The 25,893-nt window shown below is 41.7% G+C and overlaps 1 protein-coding gene across 1 annotated transcript in view; it reads left to right on the forward strand.

The window, feature by feature from the left end:
- Nucleotides 1-25,893, forward strand: part of LOC307255817 (neurocan core protein-like) — a 43,310-nt gene that overhangs the window by 15,313 nt on the left and 2,104 nt on the right. Inside the window, exons 3-19 of the mRNA XM_080034616.1 lie at nucleotides 3,211-3,414; nucleotides 4,485-4,667; nucleotides 5,243-5,417; nucleotides 6,380-6,507; nucleotides 6,849-7,133; nucleotides 7,772-7,915; nucleotides 8,039-8,125; nucleotides 8,211-8,368; nucleotides 8,473-8,638; nucleotides 12,101-13,069; nucleotides 16,729-16,845; nucleotides 22,242-22,355; nucleotides 23,525-23,576; nucleotides 23,791-23,897; nucleotides 24,218-24,300; nucleotides 24,676-24,820; nucleotides 25,612-25,794. Coding sequence (XP_079890742.1) covers nucleotides 3,211-3,414; nucleotides 4,485-4,667; nucleotides 5,243-5,417; nucleotides 6,380-6,507; nucleotides 6,849-7,133; nucleotides 7,772-7,915; nucleotides 8,039-8,125; nucleotides 8,211-8,368; nucleotides 8,473-8,638; nucleotides 12,101-13,069; nucleotides 16,729-16,845; nucleotides 22,242-22,355; nucleotides 23,525-23,576; nucleotides 23,791-23,897; nucleotides 24,218-24,300; nucleotides 24,676-24,820; nucleotides 25,612-25,794 — 3,300 coding nt within the window. The remainder of the gene's footprint in view (nucleotides 1-3,210; nucleotides 3,415-4,484; nucleotides 4,668-5,242; nucleotides 5,418-6,379; nucleotides 6,508-6,848; nucleotides 7,134-7,771; nucleotides 7,916-8,038; nucleotides 8,126-8,210; nucleotides 8,369-8,472; nucleotides 8,639-12,100; nucleotides 13,070-16,728; nucleotides 16,846-22,241; nucleotides 22,356-23,524; nucleotides 23,577-23,790; nucleotides 23,898-24,217; nucleotides 24,301-24,675; nucleotides 24,821-25,611; nucleotides 25,795-25,893) is intronic.

Consider the following 25,893-nt stretch of genomic DNA (forward strand, 5'->3'; position numbering starts at 1 on the left):
TTGTAGAGTTCTCTCTTCTGATTGGATAACAATTTCGGGATACTACAGTAAGTTTATTTGCCGATTACATGCAAAGCAGCTCACTGAGAGATCGGCTTTATGAAACGTGCACATTATGTAAGTGATCACTGTATGAACAAAGAGCGATTTAACACTTATATTAACATAAATAAACCGCTTACTTCACCTTTAAAAAAACAAATTGGAACCTGAAATGAATTCCAAAACACAAAGATTGGAAAACATTCCTCTCTTGAGAGTTGTTTTTATAAGCTCTTAAAATTTTCATTTTCATTATAAATGTTCATCCCCACAAAGTTGTCCTCAAGCTGTCCACAACGTGCTATAACATCTGGGACATCTCGATACCAAGGTGAATTGTATGGGTTTCATGTTGGACAGCTGACTAATGGTTAACACATCCCCCTCTTCCTGCTAATAAGTGCAGTTTAAAGCTATTTTTGAAGAACTTTAATTATATTTTTTTCAACCCTCATGGACACAACATACCTGGTAAATACATAGTCACATGATGATGATTTCCTGACTTTACGAGTAGGTGATATCAACTGAATACACCATATACAGTACAATCAACTGCTAACATTGTCTCCAATGCTGCAAGAGATACAGTTCAACAGTTGGGTACTGTTATGTCTTGCAGTTGAAAGACCATGTGAAATGGAATAGTTTTATCTGCCGAATGGTGTTTGAATGTATTTGTTTATATAGGAGTAGTTTTGGGAAATACCGTCATTTGCTTTTATGCAGAGAGATGATAATATTAATACCACTCTCATGTCAGCAGCATGACTGTTTTATACATAATGTATGAATCTACCGCAGGCAGTTAGAATAGCTTAGCATAGAGACACAGGGAACACATGGGGGAACTTGAGCACTTCGCTCTTACTTCTTGAATTCGCCAGGCACCCAATGGAAACTCCAGTACGAAGTTATACAGTTCCCTGACAAGAAAGAGACCGTTTCATTGTAACAATCTAGTTTTGTATATCTATTAAAACAAAACACATGTTCATTATTTAGCTTTACAGGTTTTGGTATGCTGATTTTGTTACCTTATGTACAGAACCAGGCTACCTCTTCCCCCCGTTTCCAGGTTTAGTGCTAAGATAAGCTAAATGCTGCTGGCTGCAGCTACATGTTTAACACACAAACATGAAACTCCATGCTATAAAAAAACGTCTCTTTCCCAAAATGTCAACCTATTTCTTTGAAGGGTGAACTTTAAAATATGTAACCGGTGCATTGGTACTCAGCTTTGGTTGTTAGCCTTGTGACTGGCAACATCCAGATTGAATCTGCCTTTCACTTTAAGCATGCTGGGATAGAATCCAGCCCGATGGGAACCTGAAAAAAAAAAGATATAAAAAAAAGAATGGAAAAACAATTTTGGCATGAAATGATCAAATTCAATTACCCAGCAAAATTTGCAGATTCTATTTAAGAAACATTGATATCGGCCTTGAAACCTTCCTGGCCGTTTATCTGTAATAATCAGAGCAGCTCATTGGACCGGAGGACGACAGTCAGGAATAAGAGATGGCATCTGTTAATGATAGAGAGTGTCCTTTCATGTCACTTCCAGCTCTCTCTTCTTCTTTTTATGCTGTTTTTTTTGTCCCATCTGTCACCACCATGCTACGAGGCACACGTGTCATCCAGAGTCTCCCAATGTCCCTCCTCCAGGTTCTTAGCCCCCACACTTTTGCTCTTCCTTTCTCAGAGCTTTTCCCCTCTCTTTTTCCCCTCTTTCTTCTTCCCTCTCTCGTTCCTGCTCTCCATGTGTCTTGTTCTGGCCCTTGTGCTTTTCCCTGCTATTTGTGATTCTGTGATTACATCTGATTTTGGGGGGAAAGGCAGCGGGGGCGTTCAGCACAGAGAGATGCTCGCAGGGGGTTCAGCTTGTGAAAGCCGTCCAATCTAAATGCGCATGGAAATATCTTTCGGTGATTCAATCCCACCGTGTGTTATATTCCAAGACCTTGTATTTTTTTTCTTTTCCCTCTTGTTAAGCACATTTAGTTTTCCTAAAAATGGGGTACATTTGACTAATTGTGAATATTTAAATGGAGGGGACCAGCAGAGAAAACAAATGCAAAAATCCCTTTGCAAATTTGTTTCAAGCTTTTAATGCTTTGTAATTATGTCTCCTGTCTGCTGGTTGATAGAAACTGTCACACCTTACGCATTTATTACGCATTCATTTCCGCATCATTTTATGTGAAGAAATAAAACAGCTCGGCGAACATAGTATGGATTACGATGTTTGTTTTTCAAAAGGAGATGAACATTTCAAACAGACATAACTCAAGGTCCTTTCACTAGCTTTCTATGGAGATTTCGACCTTTCCGATTGCATTTCACAATCTTCATTAGCGGATGGACTTTGCTCAGTTGTCATGGAAATTACAGTTGTCATTATGTTATGGAAATGGATGACATTTGAAGGAAATTAACTTTCATTATTTCAAAAAGAAAAACTAATTTCATCCTTCTTTGAAATTAAAAAAATCTTACTTGGTATATAACATTGAAGAGCACAAAGGATAGAGCCACAAAGAGGCTGGAGTTGGTCATGTCTGTACAGGTGATCCTGTTGTCATGGTTACATTACACCTGTGCGTCATGGCAACCAGACTTGCTTGAGGGAATTGCTGATATCAATCTACAGAACCATAAACTTAACTCTTAAGGTGACATTGCCTTTTGCATTGATGCTTCTCTTGCATGAAATAACTTTAAATGAATTAGCTTGAGTCGTTATGTGAACACAGAGAAAATACATAGGTTAGAAATAAATGGATATAGGCTATAGAAAAAAAGTAAAGCCTGCTATGTAAAGGCCTATATGTCTAATTATATATATATATATATATATAAATAAATATATATTTGTGTGGGAGTGTGTGAGCAAACAAGTTCATTGTTCCTTTGTTTAAATATGGTTGTGTAATTGTCAATGAATCCCTGAGGTAATCAAACACATTAGTTAGCTCCAGTAGCCTACAGCCTATACTTTTTGTGTGTCTCCTCCACTGTTGAGTGTAAAATACTGTACGACTTCTACCATTTGATTAAACAGTAGACATATCTTAGTCTGTCAAAAAGGGTTTATCTGTTCAATCTTTGTTTGTTTTCGTCACTGTCAACGTATAATGTTGTGTTCTCTTGTTCGGTCCTCCCCAGGTGCAGCCTCCTCCATAGTAAACATGCGTAGGATCACCCATCCTTCCGTACAACAAGCGCTGGCAGGCAAAGCGGTCCTCCCCTGTGTCTTCACCCTCCAGACCCCCTCCTCCAGCCAGCCTCCCCACCTCCTGTGGACTCGCATCAGGACACCTGCAGCCGGACAGGATGCGCCTCTGGAGCAGATTGTGCTTTCTGCTAAAGGTAAAAGCAAAGACATGCTGACCTGGTTCATTAAGACCTACATTACTCTACTTAACTCAATCAGATAACATTTCTACAAGTGCCTTGAGAGCACACTCAAAGGGTCACTAATCAATATTTTTTTATATTAACACTGTATCAAATGACTATGTGTATGTGAATTAAGTTGGTCACAGACAATTACAGACTCTGCAGTTCTCCTAAGTGAGTATTTAATGAATCACCAGTGTCACACTGACAAAGACCCTAACAAGCTGACAATAGCAATTAAAATGGGAGAAAGCTTCTAAGTAGAGGTTTTCCAATTTACTTGTAAATGCTCCAGACCTCCCTGAGTAAAAAGATTAAGGTAGGCTGCAGATGGAACTCACCTACATTCATTATGTTTTATATTAGCGATTTAAAAAATTAAAATAAAATTACTAATAATGCAACAATCATTACATTTGACTACATGTCAGTAAGCATTAAGGGTATTAACTAAGGACGTGCACTGGAGTTGCCCCGCCCTGACCGGGATTCAAACACTTGCTTCCTCTACCAAATTCAGTGGTGTTCACTACTGAGTTATCAAGCCCAATCAAGCCCAATTTTAGTTAAAAAGAAATACATTGGAATTTGGAATTTATCTCTCAAAACTGAGTCTGACCGCTTTGCCAGGAATGTTTGGGTTTGATTTAAACACTTTACTATTGATAGACAACTGGAAACGGAAGAAAACAAACCAGAGAAAACCCACAACTTTCAGATATTGATTCAAGTTTAGTTTACTGTGATTGATCCACAGAAGTACCACATTGTACAAACAAAGCTCCGCCCACTTCAAAGCCTAAACATGGACTAAGGATAAAACTTAATAAACAATATCAAACAAAATATCTTTGATGGTAAATAACCAAAAAATGTCCAATTTTGAGAGACAATTGATTGTTCATGTAGGGCCCAGTTACTTATAGTAAGAGACCGATTGAAGAAATATGTTTTTTGGGCCTTTACTTTTTTTTATCAGTAAAACCTGCAGAATACCAATAGATACTTTAATGAAGAAACTTATTTTTTCTGTGCCAAAGGTGATGTAATCAAGGTGAATAAGGCTTTCAGTGGCCGCGTCATGCTGCCAGGATACGCCGCCAATCCTTTGAATGCTACCATGGAGATCTCCAGTCTCCGCACCAACGACTCAGGCACTTACCACTGTCAGGTTGTCATGGGCAACGACTATGAGAGAGACACTGTGCCCCTGGTGGTCTCGGGTAAGTTCAGCAGCCACAAACAAAAGTTTGGTGCCACAACTTCCTGCAGGAAACCTTTACACAATACAAAAACCTTGCTGACGGACTGAGGAGCAGCAACACAAACACACTCACAGACTCATTCTAATTCTCATTCTAATCGAATGGATGTTGGTGTTTTATTGCATCTCAACCTTGTTGAGCTAATGTTAAATATTTACTGGCTTTATGTTTTTAAAACAGGATCACACTGCCAAACCCTATTGAGCGTTTTTATTTGTTTAAAAATGAACAACTTTGATTTTTCATATCAATAACATAATGCCTGACAAAATGAATGTAGCTATATGTAACTGCTCTCTATGTCAGTGTTGTTCTTATTATCTAGAGTAATTGTGCAATTCTTTTAAGTGAAGTGTTTGGACTGAATAATAATGATGCATTTTTCTGTGTGCCCAGCTGTGAAAATTGAGCTGAGACTCACATTGTGTTATGTTGATTTGTTTGTTGCCACAATAACATTTTTATTGATTTCCTCCCACTGAAGTAAATCCCCAAACTCATCTACCACTTGTTCCTGTGTCTGTACTGTATAGGTGTGGTGTTTCACTACCAGGCTCCCAGCGCCCGCTACGCCCTCTCATTCAGCGACGCCCAGCAGGCCTGCCAGGAAATCTCAGCTAAGATGGCCTCTCCGGCCCAGCTGTGGACAGCGTACTATGACGGCTTTGCCAGCTGTGCAGCCGGCTGGTTGGATGATCAGACTGTGCGGTGAGGAGCCGTCCAATTACTTCTTCCTGCCTGTCACACTTTTGGAGGATTGCTCGCTGGTTGCTGTAAGGCTCTGTTTTGAAGCAGGCCTGCATCAAATATACTGTTACAGTATATAGTTATCTGCAGTTTATTCTCTTTTTCATATGACCCACAGACTACAACCCAAAACATATGATTGTATATCATAGCAGAGAAAAGGCGCCAATCCACTTTCATATTTGGAAAGCTGCAACCTTTGAATTTTAGGCATTTTGACTGTAGAGCCTAGTTCAGCATTTTGGTAAAAACGTTCAGTTGCATAATTGCAGAGTTTTAACCTAGGTGAGAAGATTGATATTCTCTGCTGTCAAGCTATTAGCATTTTGCTTATAAGCGACCAGCCTGTTTTTTCTCTCTTTATAGCCTTCTTCTGATATCTATTAGGATCGAAGAAACAAAGTATAACATTTTAATCCTTGAGTGCTAGATGTGTTTCCATTATTTATGCTAGACTAAGCTAAGCAGCCTTGTAACCTTCATATTGATGACACTCTCCACAAGGAAAGCAAATTTATTTCTCAAAATGTCCAACCATTACATAAACATTTGCATACATGATTTATCAATTGTCTAAATTTTGAGTCTACTTATTCATTTAGTAGTAGTCAGTACTTCTTTAAGCTCTGTTTTGAAAACTGCTATACGTCTGCTTATTCTCTAATATGAAGACATTTGCTTTGTTTTGTGTACTGTGTATTCCCTCTCTGCAGGGATTGTCTCAATTAATATTTGGTTCTTCTGTTTTGTCACATCATCTGCCTCAGATTAATTTGTTTTCTTTTCCGCCGCTGTTGTTTCTTCGCTCTTAATTGTATCTTACATGATTGTAATTTATTCTTTATTCAAATTATTTTTTTTCAAAGCAAAAAAAGAGAGAGCTGTTATTTCCATTTCTGACTCCCACATGGTTTTCTCCACAGCTATTCTGTCCAGTTGCCAGAGCTTGGTTGCTATGGACACCAGGAATACTCTGCTGGAGTGAGGAATTATGGGAAGAGGGACCCGAAGGAGCTCTTTGACGTTTACTGTTTTGCAAAAGAACTGGATGGTACATACACATACTCATGCACACACAAAGAACACATCAAACCCTGTCACAGCTTTTGACTCGTTACAATTATATTTACATTCTACATTTAATGACAATCTATATTCCTTAGTATTTTTCTTACTTTTGCTATATCATTCCATGGTTGTAGATATTTCCTAACCAAAACATTGAATAACGTTTGCTGAAAACTGCAGTGAAACTAGACATTTGTGACCTTTTGTAAAGATTTACATCTTCACTAACAACCCAATGGGCTTGGAGTGTGGATGTCAGAAAGTATTTAGTCACCATGCTAGCTGCTTCTTCACAAGTTCCTGTCTTGTGTCTCCCTCCTCCAGGTGAGGTGTTCCACTCCTCGGTGCCAGGCAGACTGTCTCTGTCCTCAGCCTCAGACCGCTGTGTGTCCCTGGGTGGGCAGCTGGCCACAGTGGGACAGCTCTATCTGGCATGGAAGTCCGGCTTGGGCAGCTGTGCCCCTGGCTGGCTGTCTGATGGCAGCGTCCGCTACCCAGTGACCTGGCTACGCCCGGACTGTGGAGCGAAACAACCGGGAGTCCACACTGTCACAGCCAACAGCACTGCTGACAACACCACAGCACTGTATGATGCCTACTGCTACCGAGGTACAATTCATTTTCACACTTATTTTCCGAGGCGCTTAACTCATTTTTGTTGGATTGACAGTACTAAACATGAACATGGTGAATCTACAACTTAATCATGATCATTTATTATCTGTACGGCTGGCCCTCACTCAGCCAAGGGCCTTTGTGTCCAGCCCAGTATTCTCTGTGTTTAGGGGATTAGTCTGAGGGCCAGGGTTTTATTTTATTATCATTATTTAACCAAAAGTCGTTGATCAAACAATGTCTACAAAATGAACTGATGAAGACATGGTATTGATGTTAATACCATCTCACTCCTAACAGAAGTGTTGGGGTTTCTGTGGAAGCCTTGAGCGCTGTTGATGTGGTTAACAATGACAATAAATGTCACTGCTGTAGCTATGGCAACACTGATTTCTGATCCACATATTCTATCCCACCGTCGTGTGTCTGTGAAACTGCTGGACTGACAGAAGCAGTGGGAGCGGGAGATAATAAGAAAAAAGACTGTGCTGGATGTGTCCATGTTACAAGTTACTGTTGGCTGATGTCTGCCAAGTTCTGCTAAACTAAAACACAGCGACGTTTCAAAAAGCTGGATGAAATCCTTATGTGATTGCCATGTGAACAGTGAATCGCTTCAATTTGTTTCCCAGGTAAGGTGAAGCATTCAGGATCCATCTCTCAGATCTACAGCTCCCTATGGAAGCCCTGGAGCTACCTCACAGGCTCAACTGATGCTACCTCCGCAGGGACTGACAGTCCCGACTTGACTTCACAGCAAACCGCCACATCCGAAGGTTTTAACTTTTTTTATCATTAGCAGTTCTTTGGCCGTATGAAACAGCAGATTAACCAGGCAATCAACCTTCATCTATACTATAGATACGTATTTTGATAATACAGCCTTGTACGGTCCTCAGGTTCAGGTGTCGGTGATGATTCCCCTTCAAACTGGACAGGATTGGTCGACCTAGAAGAGGAGGACTCCCTTCTCATAAATAAATCTTGTAAGGCTGAAATTAAATTATGTGTATTGATCACAAACAAATGTCACCCTCATTCCAATAATAATCCAACTGATTTTGTCCTCAGCCTCAGATCCCTGGTCCTCTGAGTCTTCAGGGTCCTATGTGACCCTCCAGCTCATCCCAGGACAGAGCTTCTCAGACTGGGGGGAGACACTGGAGCCTGGCCCCGACTCCGAGGAGTTTCTTCGACCGCCTGTCAGCCCTACTCAAGCTGAGAAGAAGGTTTGTTTACGCTTGGGTTTAAGCTTTTTATTTTGAGATTTAATAAACTGAAGCCTCATCACTTAACTATCTAAGTTTCTTTCAATCCACTTTCTTTTTTTTAGGCGATCTCAAAGATTGTTAAGTCCATTTGGAAGCCTTGGAACTACCTGGCGGGGACTGGAGACGAGGAAGGGACCCAAGCACCAAGTGGGCCGACAGGAAAAGAGGAGATGATGGCCACGAAAAAGACAGAAGAGGGATCAAAGCCAGCCATTACAGCACCACCACGTGAGTGGATTTACACTGTTTACTAGTGTGTGGCCTAATATGACCCCTGAGGGTGCTTATGTGTGAATGTATTTCTGAAAAGAAAACAGTGGAAAACTGTGAAAAAAAGAGAATTTTGAAAAAATGGGCATCTTTGAGTGTAATAATATGGCCCTTTACATCAACAGTGCATAGTGTGGAATAGGGCCACAACCCCAAAGCAGTCAAAAGGCTTCATGGCAGTGGCACTGTATGTTAATGAGCGTGAACAGTATTCTGAACATATTCCTGTTAAAGCGGTAATTGGCACGGACCTGTGATGAGGGGGAAACACCAGTTGGGCAACACAACGGGATGGGACACTAATTACAGTGCAAACAAGCCTCTGGTATGAGCTTCATTAGAGAAACACAGACTTAATAAAGGGAGTAAAACAGGGAGAGGATGTAGGGAGGAACGCGTGTCCAGCTGCTAGTCTTTGTACTGCTGCAGGAACAGCCAGAAAAACTGAAGCTTGAAGTCTGGAGGCTAAACTAAAGCCACACTGAACTCTGTCCGCAGTGCTGGGCCTCCTGTAGGGTCCACTAACGAGCTGGGATTAACACCAGGTGTGACAGCTGACAAACTCCAGCTGTGCGCAAGTTATATTGGTCACCGTGTCAATATTTCAGCTCTCTTAAAAATGGAAACATGAAAAGAGTATTATGGAGTGCTCTGGTGGCGTAGTGGGTAAAGCGCGTACCATAAAGGCTCAGTCATTGTCGCAGTGGTCGCAGGTTCGAATCATGGAACTCTACTGCATGTCATCCCCCTCTCACGCATTTCCACTCTGTCACTTTCTACTTCAAACTATTATTACATCATTAAAAATGTAAAGAGTAAAATTAAATCACTGAAAGCAAAGGTTCATGCAAACAAAATATATTAATGCAGATTTATTTAGACAGGTAATTTGTATATTTTACTTGATTAATAATGGTAGGAATTGTTTTTTTTAACTCCCAAAAGATATATATATTTTTTTTACAGCTTTATCCATGAGCATTGGGTAAGCAATTATTGATAACGTTTGTGAGACCTTTATTAAGAAGTCTTATTTTGTCACCAAACCATCACAGCTTCTGATGTAATATTTAATTACTCAATCACTAGGTGTTAAGCTTATTCAATAACATGTGTAAATGAGCTTAAACAAAGATATGTTCGGTTCAATTTATAATTGTTTACACAAGACACATTTACGTACAGGGTTCTTTGCAATTTACAGTACAATACTTAGTACTAACAGTGTACCAGCAGGCCTATACTAAAGTAAACAAACAAAAATAAATTTTCTCTGTATGCATCTCTAAATGACTAGGAATCCATTCTATTATTTGACCTGCAGGGTACACTATATGGCAAAGCTACAAGTTTTATACATCTGTGATTTATTTTGAATCGATCTTGGAACATTCTCCTACACTGGAGGGGAACAAATGATAGCAAAACAGCTACAAACTTCCTGAATAAGTACGGGTTACATTTGTGTTTTACTTTGAAACCAACCAAGCTTCAGGGAATATAGAATGTTTAGGAACATGCTGTAGGCCTAGAGCTGTTATGTTATCTAAAGGATAGTCTTTTGTTATGTAGTAAAGAAAAAGCCCACTTACAGTCTGGGCAACAACCTTGTACTCCCAGGGGACTTCAGCAGCCTGAGGTGGTTCAGGTTTATGTGGGTTGACACTGTTGTTCCACAGAGTGATGTACATTCGTTGTTAATGGGGTGCAGGAAGTAGAATAGCTTTCTTTACAATGATCTAAAGTTAATGCTCCAGAACTGAAAACCACGATAATTGATTTTCCCCCTACACTGTCATGTGCAGTGAAGATGCTATAACAAATTCTAGATTCATTAAAAAAAAAAATTTGAGGGTGTCGTGAAATATCAGTTTATCTAGTGCAGGTGCAGGATTCAGTAACTAAATTCCAGATGACCCAATGATCCGATTCCAAGTAGATCTTTATTGGCGGCAAGTCAGAGCCACAATCAGCGTAACACAGATATGCCTGAAGAGAAGCAGTGTCTTCTCAGTTGTTATAGCACTTCAAGATAACACACATGAACTGTAGACGTCACAACTCTTTAAATGCAGGATCGTATTAAGAAACACATGATAGGGGGCGCATTACAAAAACTTTTAAAGAAATATGTTTGACTTGGTGGATGTCAAACATATTTGAATCCCACTTTCCTATACTATTGCATATGTAGTGGCAATGCTGTCCAAATGTCTCTCCTGAGCTGTATGTTCATTATTAATACCGAGGCACCCCAGGGTTTAAACATGAGGTTTCCTACCAACATTGATGCTGGCAGGCGATGACAAAGAGAGTGAACTCCCACTCATCAACCTGATCCCTCTTTTCAATGTCCAAGGCATAGACTGCATAACAGGTCTTAATGTGGATGAAAGTAGTTTCCAAATGGCATGCGTCTTAAGTGCAGAGCTTCTTTAAACTGCTTTACAGAGTTGTTGATTAAATTCTGAGCCATTCTGTGAGGCTGCATTGGTCTTTAGTTTAGTCCTGTCCGGCCTGATAGTGTGTATGCCTGTCTGTGTGTGGTTGACTCGTATTTATCCCGACAGGTTTCAGACCTCCATGTCTTTTTTTGTGACTTGAAATATTTATTTGTTGTCGTTATCAGTGGTGGTTTTAAATGTGAAAATGACATGACATAAATTTTGTTCAGGTCGTATGAGATCGACTGCAAAGGAGTAGGTCGTGTGGTGATTATATTTACCGTGCACTGACAAAACAAAACAATATTTATTCATTTTGGATGTATTTGCTGACAGTTGTGTATTTGACTCCCTTTTAAGGCTCTTCAGCGTCAAGTCTAATATAAATGATCTCAGAGAAAAAAATTACCATTTGTTATTCAGTTGGTAATTGCGACAAGTATTGGCATTTACAGGTCAGCAACAGGTAATTACACTAACTCTGATTGATATGACGTGAATGCGGCGTTGTGTTGTTTTGAAAGCTCACACTCTGCTACATCTTTCAAACAAGACCCTTCCGCTATTTGGCATAAAACTGAATATAGCTCACTGACTTTGGAAGTGTAATACAACAGTTTTCATCGGTTTATCCATCCTTTATGTGTTTTCTTGTTATATTTATCCTTCTTTTCTGTAAACGTGTTTCTTCACATTGTCCACGGAGGTTTGCTTGCTGCGGTTGATCATATTGAGGTGTAGAGAGTGAAGCCTGCTTTCGGCGAGAAAAAGAAAACACGCTGACGGCTTGGAAGTGTTTGTTTGTCTCCCTTGGCAAGACGGAGCAAATCCATAAGATGTTTATTTTCATTTAGTTTGGTACATTTGTTCGTCACTCTTGGCTTTGTCTGTTGCACTATTCTCTCTGTCTGCAATTATTTCAGTCCTGACTCCCCATTGTTCTTTTCTTTTTTTCTTTGTCTTGTGCCCTCCGCAGGTCTGTTTTCCTGGGGAAGTTCATGGTTCAGCGGTCCCTCCAGGGAAAACCCTACAGGAGAAGCCAGTGAAAAAACACCCACTCGTCAGGCTTCTACTGCGCCCGCTTCCAAAGACTCTATGCCTACAGAGAGCACCAAGAGCAGGGAGAATTCAGAGACGCACGCATCCACCACCACTGCCTCCAGCCCTGCACCCGACACCGTCACCTCATCCAGTGCCGGCCAAACCTGGGTCCGTGTGGAAGCGCCGACCACCACCACCCAGCCGGGAGACAAGACAGCGACCTCTAGAACCACTGGCAGAGGAGGCAGAAGGGGCAAGAAGAACAGAGGGGAGGACAGGGCACGGGGAGGAGAGGAGAAGGGCAAAGGAGAAGACGAGGGCAGTGGAGAAAGCACTGGCGCCGAAGCAAAAGGGGAGATACAAGTTTCTCGCCGACCGGCCGGAACGAGCAGACAAGGATCCAGAGAAAGATCTAGAGAGAGGGGAAGCAGGAGGGGACAGACCACCACTGCAACCGTTTCTGCTACTACGACCAACGCGAGTAACCTGGAGGTCACGGGGACCGCCACGTCTGAATCCCTCTCCTCATCTTCATCACTACCCCTGACATCCACCTCCCCGTCTTCGTCCACTTCTCAATCCACTCCATCCAAATCCTTCTTTAGACCCTTCTTTCCATTCTTTAAATTTTCCTCCCCCTCCTCACCTCCATCCGATTCCCAAACCCCATCATCCCTCTCACCCTCGCCATCATCTTCCACGTCCAGCTCCACTGAACCCATGATGAAATCTCTGAACTGGGTCCCAGTGGAGAGAGCGCTTCAGAACAGCTCTGTGAAGTATCCATCGTTACTGTCGGGACGCCAAGATGAGGTGGAGCCGGGCTGGTCTCACGCTGTTGGCTCAGGGGAGGAGAGCAACAGAGGAGGAGTCAACACCAGTACCATATCTCTCAGGCCAACAGGTTAGCATTGTTTGTTTGTTTTCAGATGTGTTGTTGGTGTGGTGGGTTGGTAGGATTTACTTTATTTGATAAGCGTGTCTGTGTATATTGGTAGATTTGTTGTACTCTATCCAACATTTTGATTTAATTTCACATAAAGCACTATTTAAATTGAATGAACTGAAAAAATATAGCTTAATTCTAAATTATTACAATTTGGGATTTATTTTGGTAGTTTTCAGGTTAGCGAACTTATGTGGAAGAGTAATGTGTCCATTACTTTAGTCTCAGATACTCTAGGTAAAGTTCAGTTCTACCTGCAAATGTAGTGGTTCAAATATTCTTAACTGTGTGTGAGTTGAGAGGGGAAACAGGATCATGTGTTAACTTGAAACAGGAGCTAAAGGTGGAAGAATCAGTTAACCTTTGTCACAAGAGGAAAATGTGTTTCCAGGGAACTACAGTTGTTATACTGTCGCAGCCCAGTGAAAGCTGGGTTGCTAACGTTAATTGCTTCAGTTTGAAGGTGTGTAAACCCCACTGCATTGCTGTTTGGACTGGACTGGAGTGTTGTGTGCTAATCTAGCTGTTGGTGGTCAAAGTAGACTACGCCCAAACCAGAGGGTCGCTTCTTCTTAAAGGAAACATTGAACATTTTGATTTGAATTTGGTTTCATTCCCAGTATTGGATAAGAAGATTGACACCACTGTCATGATCTCTGCACATTAAACAGGGTCGCTTGAGCAAGTTGGTGGTTAGCTTAGCTAAGCACAAAGTCAGATATAACCATCTATAAGCTTGGGCGTTGTTGGTTGAAGCTGTGCAGAGTAACAGAAATGATGGGTAAGCTGATAATTTACTTCTGTTGTTTAGTAATTAGTAAAGTCATTTATTTACTTTTTCAAGTCATAAGCCATGACAATAAGAAGTAGACATTTATTTTTTTTGTAAATCTTGCCCAATGCTGTTTATAACCTGTCTGTCTCTGAAATTACTTTGGTAACAACATTGTTATCATAACCAACAGAAATAAAGGCAGATGAAAAGTAATCCTCTTCCTAGATTGAATTTCCTCCCCTGACTTAGCCACTGGCATATTTATTCCAAAAAAACTGTCAGTGTGTGTGGTCCCCTGGCTGTATGCCTTTCATTGCCACCAAAATCGGAGACCATCCCCGTCACCATACTACACAATCTGTTGATTAAGTTTGCATCACGGTGTATCTCAGTGAGGCTCCTGCAGCTGGCCACCTGCTTGTACTACTTATTTATTTTTGCTTGATAATAAGAGCTCACATGGGAAACATCCTATCAGCCGGCATTTGAAACCCCCATGGGCATCACGCTATCACACATTTCTATGCTGATTTATTTTGCTCCCTTTGAAAATGGCTCATGTTTCTGCGGCAGGCATGGCTGAGCTGCCTGTGAGGAGTCTACAGATGGAAAACCGCTGTAAACTGTATCGACGAGAAGCCAAGGGCAACCATCTGTGCCGCTGGTGTGTACAGTCAGTGTGGGGGTGGATTGATTGACTGAGAACCCCGGAGTTATGCAGGCACAAGGCCATAAACACACAATGATATCTTTGCTACACAAACAGAAGAAGTATAGAAGGATGCGCTCCCAGGAGATTGGACCAGAGTAATGGCTTTCAGTTTACACCTCTCTCTCTCTCTCTCATGTTCACACACACTCACAGCTCCGGCTCAGTCCCTTGTGGTTGGGCTTCATGGTGGTGGTCAGTATAATTCTCCCCTGAGTGGATCACGGAGCACTTCATCAGTCGTTCCAATCAATAAGAGAGGAGGAAAAAAGAGAAGCCTCGGGTTGGATTCAAGGAACTTCAGCAGCAAAGCACATTGTTTTTCAAACATGAACACACAAGAGGATTTGCACTCACTGCACAAAACACAAAATGACATCAACTGATTTTTTAAAACTATTTATTTACCATACCAACTTAACTGTAACAATTACATTGCTAGTTTCTGTGTTTCCACCGTCATCGTCGGGCTCTTTTTCTTTAAAGAAGTGCCAACGCTGTCTGTGAGGTCTAAAAGTGCTTATCCGAAAATCATATTTTCCGAAGTGAACCATTTTTTCACACAGTGTCTCTGGATGTTATTACCCTAAGCAAAGGCTATTTGTGATGTTTGGATTATACTTTGAAGACTCCTGGCGTTGCTGCTGCAAATAATTATCCCCTCACTGTCTCATCTAGGCTACTGTATGTAAACTTATCAGTTGGGTTTTGCTGTTTCCAGCTTATTGTTGCTGTTTATGACGGCGGTGTCAGAGCAGTGCAGAGCGAGGGACAGTCCACCCTTTCTGCTCCTTCCACAGGCTATTGATTTTCTCTGCTCCACTTGCTTTAATGAACGGCCAATCGCATAAGGTTTACCTTTCACACACACAGGCGTGCACATACACACATATCGTGTACTAAATCTGCTTGTCATAACAGTTGATATTTTTCGAGGCGTGCCATGACCTTGACTCATGCAGAGGGAGCAAGTGCACTTCGACCTGGACGGATGTACATCGAATGAAATGCATGGCTGGTTTTAGCACCTGACCGCAGCAGAATTTAAACCACGAGCAGCTCGCTGGCCAAATTTAACATAAATCTATAGAGCTGACGCGATTGCGCAATCTTGCTCTGTACCGGTGTCCTTGTGATTGAAAGGCCTCAGTCTTTTCTTCATTGTCCCTGAATGTTTATTTTGCTCAACGCAACAGCCAACATGATGATAATTCCAAATATGTGAGCTTGAGATGTTTTTGATTAGTTGTTGGATAGGATCAACCTCAAGGCTATTCACAGCCAATGTATTGATTTTCGTTCATTGTACCGTGTAAACACAAACACACAAACATACACAATACGCACACACAAACTGTCAACCGCACACACCACCCCCCTCCTAAGCAGCGTCGGAGAGAACAAAGACTCCCACAGCCGGGCTTTTGTGGCCAGTAGCCTATGAACTAGTGGTTGCTTTCAAAGACCTGAAGTCGCCATAATGAGCAGCTCAGGGGACAAACACGTGGTGGTGTGTCAATTGATATGGAAATTTGTAATTGTGGAAGGAGACCACACACACGCACATATTTAGGGTTTGAAAAAAGAGAAAGAGGCGCTCAGCGGGAGGTCTGCTCGTTTCTGTTGAGGATGGCTTATGTCTGAAGTTCTCACACATGCCCACTGCGCTCGGTGGAGTGAGCCCAGGCCTCGCTTGCTGTATGGTAACCATGACGACTGTGGCTGAGAGTGGATGGCGAGGGTGAGGCTCTCGTTCTTCTGATCCCTTTGAAAAGAGGCAGAGTGTGAAATGGATATGCGCGTGTTGTAACGGCTGGTTTGGGCTGAGCTGCAATGATGGAAAATTAGGGTGCCCTGTTTTATGTGAGTCATAGGCTATGTTTAATTTGACATTAATTCAGAACCCAAGCAGTAGAGTGAAATGGTGTTCAAGCCATTAGAGGAACCATGGAAATTAATATGTTAAGCTTTATTTAGCCGGTGAGCTTTGATCCACTGTTTTGTCATTGTCAGAATATATCACATTTACAAACAGAAGAAAAAAATTCCCCTACACAGTATTACTAATTAGCCTAACTCCCTTATTTTAAGTCCCCATACCCCTTCCAACCCCATCTGTTTCTCTCTTTTTAGACATGATGGATCCCTGCGTGACAAACCCATGTCTGCACGGAGGAAAGTGCCTTCCTCAGGGAACGGGCTACAGCTGCTACTGCCCACAAGGATACGCAGGGGAGAACTGTGAGATTGGTGAGTGATGCCTAAACACACACACACACACACACACACACACACACACACACACACACACACACACATGCACACACAGACACATACACATCATACACAAACACACACATACGTGTGTATTGAAATAAGGCTCTCCAACGGCCTACTGACAGGTCAAAGGCCAAGTTTTACTTCACATGGAGGGAGGAAGTTAAATGGAGGCTAAGGTCGAAGGTGAGGGGCCAGACTGCCAGAGATGGTTGATGGTTATGGTCCCCTCAAGGTCAAACTATTGGTAGCTTTCAATGTAGAGTTTTTTTTGTTGTTTTTTTTACAGAAGAAAAGTCCTCTCAAGTTGTGCCATGTGGCGAATAAAACAAAATCTTCTTACTGTCACTTGTTTCTATTCCTAATTGATTTCTTGCACCTTTACAATCAAGTCAAGGCCCGTCTTGGTTTAATCATGACTAAAAGAACATGTTTAAAGTAGCCTATCGTTTAACGGCTGAAACCTAGATTCAGCACCAAAAACAAATCAATTGATCCTCACCTGAAGGCCTCTATGCCTACCGAACTTCATAGAAACCCTCTCATAGGATTCTGTGAAATGCTTCTGACAGAAGGAAGCAAGGCGCTGATCGGTGTTATTTGTTATTGCCGCTTTAGAGGTTAGAGATAAGATACATGCAAGGCCAACAGGCTGCCATGTTGCACAAAACAAATTGTAACCTTTATGAACTAGAAGACAAAGAGTGACTGACAGTATCTGGATGCCAACTCTTCCTGATCGATCCTTCTTCTTTATCTAATTCCCTCTCTCCCTTTCTCGCTTTGATTACACTGATTAACCTTTTGTTTTCACTTTTTTGGTTTGTTGGCACGGTAAAGTCAGATCTGCATTACGTGTCCGTCTAGAGGTGTGACTGTATTATGCTGCAGTGGTATCAGGGAGCCAGATGTGATCCTGTGTCTTTGAGGCAAGAATAAACATCTGCAGGCAACTAACTGAACGGCAGACATTTCCCTGAGGCATGTAATCTAAATAGTATGTGTACCAACTGCTTTGTCAACAAAACAGGCGAGTAGATTTCAACATTGGGCTGGATGTGGCTAAGCACATAGAGCAGTCGGCCGTCCAGTGACTGCAGGGTTGGCAGTTCAATCTCCGCCTCCTGCCACATGTCGAAGTGTCCCTAGGAAAGAAACTGAACCCCGAGTTGCTCCCGATTGGTAAGCTTGCACCCTGCATGGTAGCTGCTGCCATCGGTGTACGTGTGTGAATGGGAAATGAGAGGCAAACAATGTAAAGTGCTTTGGAAAAAAGCAATATGAAAGTGCAATCCATTTACCACATGGAGTGGCTTTTTTAACTTATACAGCTTAACTATTCGGTTACCAGTTTACCAACTACGCTCCTTTTAAACAGGCACACTGACATGGCCGAATGAAAAGACTGTTATTCCATTCTTACTGCATCTTCTCGTTTAAATCATTGGCCCTGATATAAAGGCCCTACACAAATGTGACACACTCACACTTGACTTACTTTGCCTGATTAAATCTGGTCTCAGGACTGTGCTTTAAAGGCCTTTTTGCAAAGAAGACTTTGTTGATTGTTTTATTCCCCATTGTGACAATTCAATACCCTTGCTGTGGAAAAAGTACAACCTACAACTTTATTATTGTTATTGGTTCATGTGGTGTGGTAACATCATGTCATTTGCACTGTAATTATAATAATTATATGGATTTGGATTGGTTTGAAACCTTATCTGGTTTGATGGTTTTATGGTTTCAGTTCATTTCCTAATCCATATTTAATTATTGCTGTACACCCACGTTAAGGTTCACATGGATAAATATGCAACCACGGATATTTGTAACCCTATTTATACCGAGATAAATATACCTTTAATATGTTTAGCTTTAGACCCTCGCAGGCAGTGATGTAATTCAATGAGGATTTTACATCAGTGCAACGTTCACCTTGTTTTTCCAGTTATTAAATTCACTGGATTACTCAATAACAGACATCAAGCACCCATGATGTTGTGTTTTATGCATTCATAAATACCTGACTCCAACTCAAAGATCAAACTGTGCCACTAATACACTGTCTTTTAGGGAAATGCATTGGTCTACGTCTCAAAGCAGGTCCTCTGACACTTTGTATATATCTGCCTTAAGGGAACTAATTCCTTCCTCAACATATGCTGAGCTCATTAGGCAGCCATTCCTCAAAGGAAGTGATCCCTTTGAATGACCCACATACATATGAGTAAAATACTTTTCTGAGGACCAGGTTTTGCCTGTTCAGCGTCCCTGAAAGATAGGAGCGATGGACAGACAGACAATCAAAACTAACGGCCGGCAAGCTGATGCGTGGGTTTGCTGGAAGGCTTTGTAACGGATTTGCAGAATTTGCAGTATTATCTCTCTGAGGAACAGCTTCCCCTCTGCATAATGGATGAAAGGGACAAGGGTATCAGACTTTTTTTCACTGAACAACAAAGCGCTCTACTGATTTTAATAGGCAGAGGGAGTTGGTGGTGGGTTTTAAACTATGAACCAGCACATCTCGAGGTCATTCAGGGTGACACCAGTCATGATTTACGTAGCATTTCCTATTTATATAACATTGTTTTAAGTTATCAGTAGGTTTTCCATGGTATTCAAAACATCAAAACATTTTACACAGATTTTCAGGAATAGTCCAAGACCGGGCTACCTACAATCAAGCCCGAAATTATTCATACCCCTGGAAATTTTGACTTAAAGTTACTTTTATTCAACCAGCAAGCTTTTTCTTGATTGGAAATGACACAGGCTTTTCCCAGAAGATAATAAGATGATGTACAAATTTTTCAGGTTTTATTTACATTTGAACAAAAAGTGGCATATCCAATAATGTTCATATACCCTTCTCAATAATCAATAGAAAAGCCTTTATTGGCAGCAATCAAACGTTTCCTATAATTGCTGACCAGCTTTTTGCATGTCTCCACTGGTATTTTTGCCCATTCATCTTTAGCAATGAGCTCCAACTCTTTCAGGTTGGATGGTCTCACTGCCATCACCCTGATCTTTAGCTCCCTCCACAGATTCTCAATTGGATTCAAGTCAGGACTCTGGCTGGGCCACTGTAAAACGTTAATGTGTTTGTCCGCTAACCATTTCTTCACCACTTTTGCTGTGTGTTTTGGGTCGTTGATGTATTATTAAAAAATACAAAAAGTTCTGCATGGTGGGAAATCTCATAGGACGTGGTCGGAAGCCAAAAGTTACACCTGTACCGGCCAGGAGGATAGTGAGAGAGGTGAAAAATAATCCCAGGATCACCACCAAGGCCATCCTGGTTAATCTTGGCTCTGCTGGAGGCAAAGTTTCATGGCAGACAATCCAACGGACACTGCACACTGCTGGGTTCCTTGGACGCAGAACAGGGAGGATGCCACTTCTCCAGATAAGGCACACAAAAGCCCGCTTGGCCTTTGCAAATGCTCATCTCGACAAAGAAGAAGACTTCTGGTCTTCTGTTTTATGGTCATATGAAACTAAATTGAATTGTTTGGCCACAATGATGTATCCTTCATTTGGCATAAAAAAGGAGAAGCCTTCATCCCTAAGAACACTGTCAAACATGGTGGTGGTATTTTTCAGTCAATAGACCAGGGAACGTAATCACAGTTAACGGCACCATGAAAAAAGAGCAATACATCAAGATTTTTAACAACATCAGGCAGTTGGCAGAGAAACTTGGCCTTGGGCACCAGTGGCCATTGTAGCAGGACAACGACCCAAAACACACAGCAAAAGTGGTGAAGAAATGGTTAGCGGACAAACACATTAACGTTTTACAGTGGCCCAGCCAGAGTCCTGACTTGAATCCGATTGAGAATCTGTGGAGGGAGCTAAAGATCAGGGTGATGGCAAGAAGACCCTCCAAACTGAAAGAGTTGGAGCTCATTGCTAAAGATGAATGGGCAAAAATGCGACATGGCGACATGCAAAAAGCTGGCCAGCAATTATAGGAAGCGTTTGATTGCTGTAATAGCCAATATGGGCTTTTCTATTGATTATTATTAAGGGTATGAATAATTTTGGACATGCCACTTTTTGTTCAAATGTAAATAAAACCTGAATTTTTTTTTTCCACAATGATGCCTCTTGTACATCGTCTTATTATCTTCTGGGAGAATCAAGAAAAGGCTTGCTGGTTAAATAAAAGTAACTTTAAGTAAAAATTTGCCAGGGGTATGAATAATTTCGGGCTTGACTGTACATGCGTGTATCGTAAGCCGCAGCAGAAATGAAAGTTAAGCTGAGAAAATGTTATTTAAAATAAGATTCAAAAACAATCTTACATACCACTAGTTCCCTGCAACATATGTTCGCGATAAACCACAATACAGTCTACAACACTCAGTCTCTCCCCCCACAACAGTTGGATATAAAATGAGGCTAAAGGTCATTCTAGTTCGATCTGTCTGACACATCTGGCTCTGCACAGCCACTGACCTTTCTCAATGTGGAGCTCTTTGCTTGTAACTAAGTATCAGTTAAGAACTGGGGAAACACTCCATCGTAAATTTGAACTTATGAGTCCCCCTTTTTTCCACTCTCGCTGTGCCTTCTAATAGATTTCTGTCCTGCCCTGGGGTATATATCTGTTATTCTGGGTCCAGAAAAACCCCACGGTGATGAAAGAAGATTATAGGCCCTCCGTTTACAATGATAAAGTGATACTTAATGGAACCCTGTAGAGAAATGTCCCTTTTTCCCCCCACACAGAGAGAGTAGTTATGTAGCCCTGGAGCCTAGGGTTTTCCGCTTTTGCTCGAGGCCTCTTCAGCAAAGTGGATGGCTGCCAAAATGGGGGCTTGAACTCAGATCATCTGGTCAGGTTCAGCCTCCCTGCTGACTAATCCTCCAAATGTATGTCTATACAACTTCTTAAAGGAAAAAAACAATGTGATGTACATCTTGCTGTGTCACCCTTACACTGCCTCTGGTAAATGGAGACAGTGTAAAAGAGACTAAGAGAATAGATTAGAGATTCATCAAGTCGACCTTGACCTCTAAAAATGCATAAAAAAGGACGTAATAACACTTGAAAGGCTCAGAGTGTCTCCCTGTGTGAGAAAATGAGGACAAATCGGTGAAAGTAAAGGAGATTAGACAGTCTGTATTTGATGACACTGCACCCACCACCATGGACACGTGGTACTGTTTAAACCAGGACTGATGACCATCTTGTCTTGTGTCCATGCTTGAATGACAGCGATCGCCCACACATTTTTTTTTCTTTTTTTATGAACAGAAAGAATCTTTTCAGCACAAAGCATCCTCATAATCTGAGCCAGCTAATGGGAAACACAACCCGCCTGTTCTTGCTGCTTTTTTCCCCCTCCTCACAGATGTTGATGACTGCCAGTCGGAGCCATGTGAAAATGGAGGCACTTGCATTGACAAGATCGATTCCTTCCTCTGCCTTTGCCTGCCCAGCTACGGAGGGGACACGTGTGAGAAAGGTGAGGGCGAGAGAACAACACAAACACACACAAAAACACACACACACACGGATGGAGAACATACACCTCCAAGTTAGGTGAGGGGAAAATATCCTGCATCCTCTGATATGAAACGTTATCGGGCTGCGGAGCGACCACAGTGGTTGAACTTGTTAAAATTCTAAGCCATCTGATAGGAGCAGTATAAAGGTTTGTTTTCAGACTCTGCTGGCGGAAATAATCGTGATCAGTGTGCAGCGTCTGTCACGGCTATATGTCATAACACAATATCACAAAGGCGCGTCTCTCCCCAGCAATCAGACACTGTATCTGTGTGCATGTCACAGGGCTGCGGGGTGACAGATACTGACTCAAACAATTTACAATGTTTTCCAAGCAAGTTATATAGGTTTCAGTCAATTTCCCCACATACATTGCACACATTCCCAAATGTCTGTGTGGTAGACAAGATAAGACATTATCTTTTATTAATCCCCATTCCCCCAACGGGTAGATTTGGATGTTATAGCACTAAGAACAGATACAAACAGTAATGTAAGAAAAAATAAATAAATATAAGTTTATAAGGTAAAGATTAAAAAAAATTGAAACTATACATGAAATAGTATAATATACCGTATTATAATATGTCACATCTCATGATACCACCTCATGGGAATGAGGCAAAATGTTTGTGTGTCTGTGCGGTAAGTGGCACTAACCACCTTCCATACCACACACTAGAACCCATGTGCACACAACTCATTGGTTTTACCCACCTCCGTCTCCATTTATGTCCTTCCATTTATGCATGCGAACCGTGCACTAGTAGTAATGAGAATTAATGAATGTATAACCTTTGCAGTTATAAATGAATCAACAGGCATTGGTGTTATTAATGAATACTAATAGTGCAAAGAGAGGGCCACATGTGCTGCGAATTGAAAATGAGCCTGAATAATTACAGTTCATGTATATTGCCTCTTAAGATGCCAGAGTTATACATTTAAGTCCTTATTTGTCAAATGAGATAGAGTGCTCGGTAAAAACAAGCTTCCTCTCTTCTCCCATTTGCTACAGATTTTCCTCTTTCTTTTCGATCCTGCACCTAATTGCACTTTTACATCCCTTAAAGAAATTGTTTCAGCTTCCCCCTCATTTCCCCTCCTCTTCTCTCTTAATCTTTGCAGACATAGAAGGCTGCGAGCACGGCTGGAGGAAGTTCCACGGCCACTGCTACAGGTACGAGTGATGAAAAAACTGGCTGTGCTGTTAAAATATATGGAGTAGCAATTTATTTACCTGCAACCACAGGTGCCTCATCCATCTGCATTACTCTTTTATACCCCGGAGCGAGTCTTGACACACTTACTGCAGCTTTCTGTACCATTTCAATTGGCTGCATTATATATGAAACATTTATTTTCATATCCACTCTCTCTGCATTGGCTCACAGATACTTCACCCACCGACACACCTGGGAGGACGCAGAGAAGGACTGCAGAGAGCACAGCGCCCACCTCACTAGCATCATCTCTGCTAATGAGCAGGACTTTATCAATGGTGTGTGTTTCTGTTGGCATGGTTAACCCTTTATCTACAAAACAGAAAAAGAGAAGAAAAAGAGAAAACAAAAGATACAATTTCAAACCAACATAAGGCTGGAACATGAGCAAAGACTACCAAATTGAATTAAATAGAACAGAGGGGAATGGGTTACGCATAATAATAATAAAAGCAGTAGATGGGTTCCTTTGCTTAATCATTGTATGATGCAGCAGAGAGACAATGGAAGCAAGACAAATAGGAAAGCCACAGGGAAAATGAATCACAGATTAAATGATGTTGGACTAAACACCAAAGGAACTGTTGTTTATTTACAGGTCTGGGACACGACAACGCCTGGATCGGACTGAATGACCGCACCGTAGAGGAGGACTTTCAGTGGACTGACACCAACGATCTGGTCAGTCATCAGTTTTAAAGTGTTACTGAATTCTGATTGGTAGGCAAGAGCACATGACCTCACCTTTTCCCAACAGACTCCAGTCCACTTTTAACCACTAAGCAGCGAAGACAAAACACAAACACAGAAATGCTTGAAATTGCCCAGAAACTGCTTTAACCTTGACAGAAAATATTGTATTAATAAAGGACTCTAATGCTCAAACTACTAACCTGAAAGAGGAAAATGTGTTTTCAGGCCCTTTTAAAGCTTTTCATTGTTGTTTAGATTAAAATTGTGTCTCACAACATCTCACTTGTAATCTCAGAAAGTAACGGCATTCATCTTACATTCTTACAAATGCCAGCACAAGCTTATTTTCTGTCGTTTGCGTAGGTGTATGAGAAGTGGAGGGAGAGCCAGCCGGATAACTTCTTCGCAGGTGGGGAGGACTGCGTGGTGACCATTGCCCATGAGGATGGCAAGTGGAACGACGTGCCCTGTAACTACAACCTGCCCTACATCTGCAAGAAAGGCACAGGTACTGTAATGCTTCCATAGTGAATTTAACCAAAACAGCACAGCAATTGTGCAAAAAAAGCTGTCCATCCCTCTTTTTACACATTCAGGTCTCAAAAAGCTCTATCAATTCAGGAACGGAGATTTTCTTGCTGCCTTCATACAATTTGGTTGCCTGTGTGTTTAATGCTTAAAAAAACACAAGGGAAGCTCGCGATTCAGTCTCAAACCTGTATTGATTTTTGAGTCTTCCTCTTATTGCAGTCGCTTTCACCTGGGATCTCACTACGAGTTACGCAGGCAGCAGAACTGTTGATGCAGTTATTGCCAATTACTTTAATTGTTCACATATTGCATCGTAAATTGCTTTTCTCACAATACTCACCCACCCTTGCCCTGACATCAGTCGACCTGAATGTGAACGCAGCGAGATGTTGTGGGATGCTGTAGGACTAGAGAAGAAAGGAGAAAGATGGAGGAGAGCAGGGAGAAAAGGACGAACCATTTTGAGAGTGGTGTTTGTTTTTTCTGGCTGTGGTCTCCTGGCACTGTGGTTTGGCTGTTCTCCCGGTCTACTGCAGAGGGAGAGAGACCCATTGCCTACCTCCTTCTGGCTTCAAAGGCTCTGCATAACACTCAAGGCTGCCATCTAGAGGCAAAACACACACTGTAATATTGTGCCTTTGCACTTGCGGCTGCATTATGAGTGGAATTTGAAACTATACGATGTATGTCTCTAGATTGATGTGAAAAAGATCTTTGGATGTACGCCATGCTTTATCTGATGGATTAATTTAATTTTTTTCCCGGCAGTGTTGTGTGGGACCCCGCCTTCAGTGGAGAACGCCCACTTGATAGGTCGACGGCGGTCACACTATGACATCCATGCGGTGGTGCGCTACCAGTGCGCTGAAGGATTCTTCCAGCGCCACATCCCCACCGCTCGTTGCCGGGCCGACGGCAGCTGGGAGAGGCCCAGAATCATCTGCACGAAGTGTGAGTCTCCAACCTTATTTTAATTGTCTTGTGTCATGATGGCCGTGGCTTGGAGTCAGTTATGGAGCTCTGTAATTACTGTATGACTTTTATTTATTT

This window comes from Ammodytes marinus (genome assembly GCF_949987685.1).
Source record: "Ammodytes marinus genome assembly, chromosome: 9".
In the NCBI taxonomy this organism is placed as follows: Eukaryota; Metazoa; Chordata; class Actinopteri; order Uranoscopiformes; family Ammodytidae; genus Ammodytes; species Ammodytes marinus.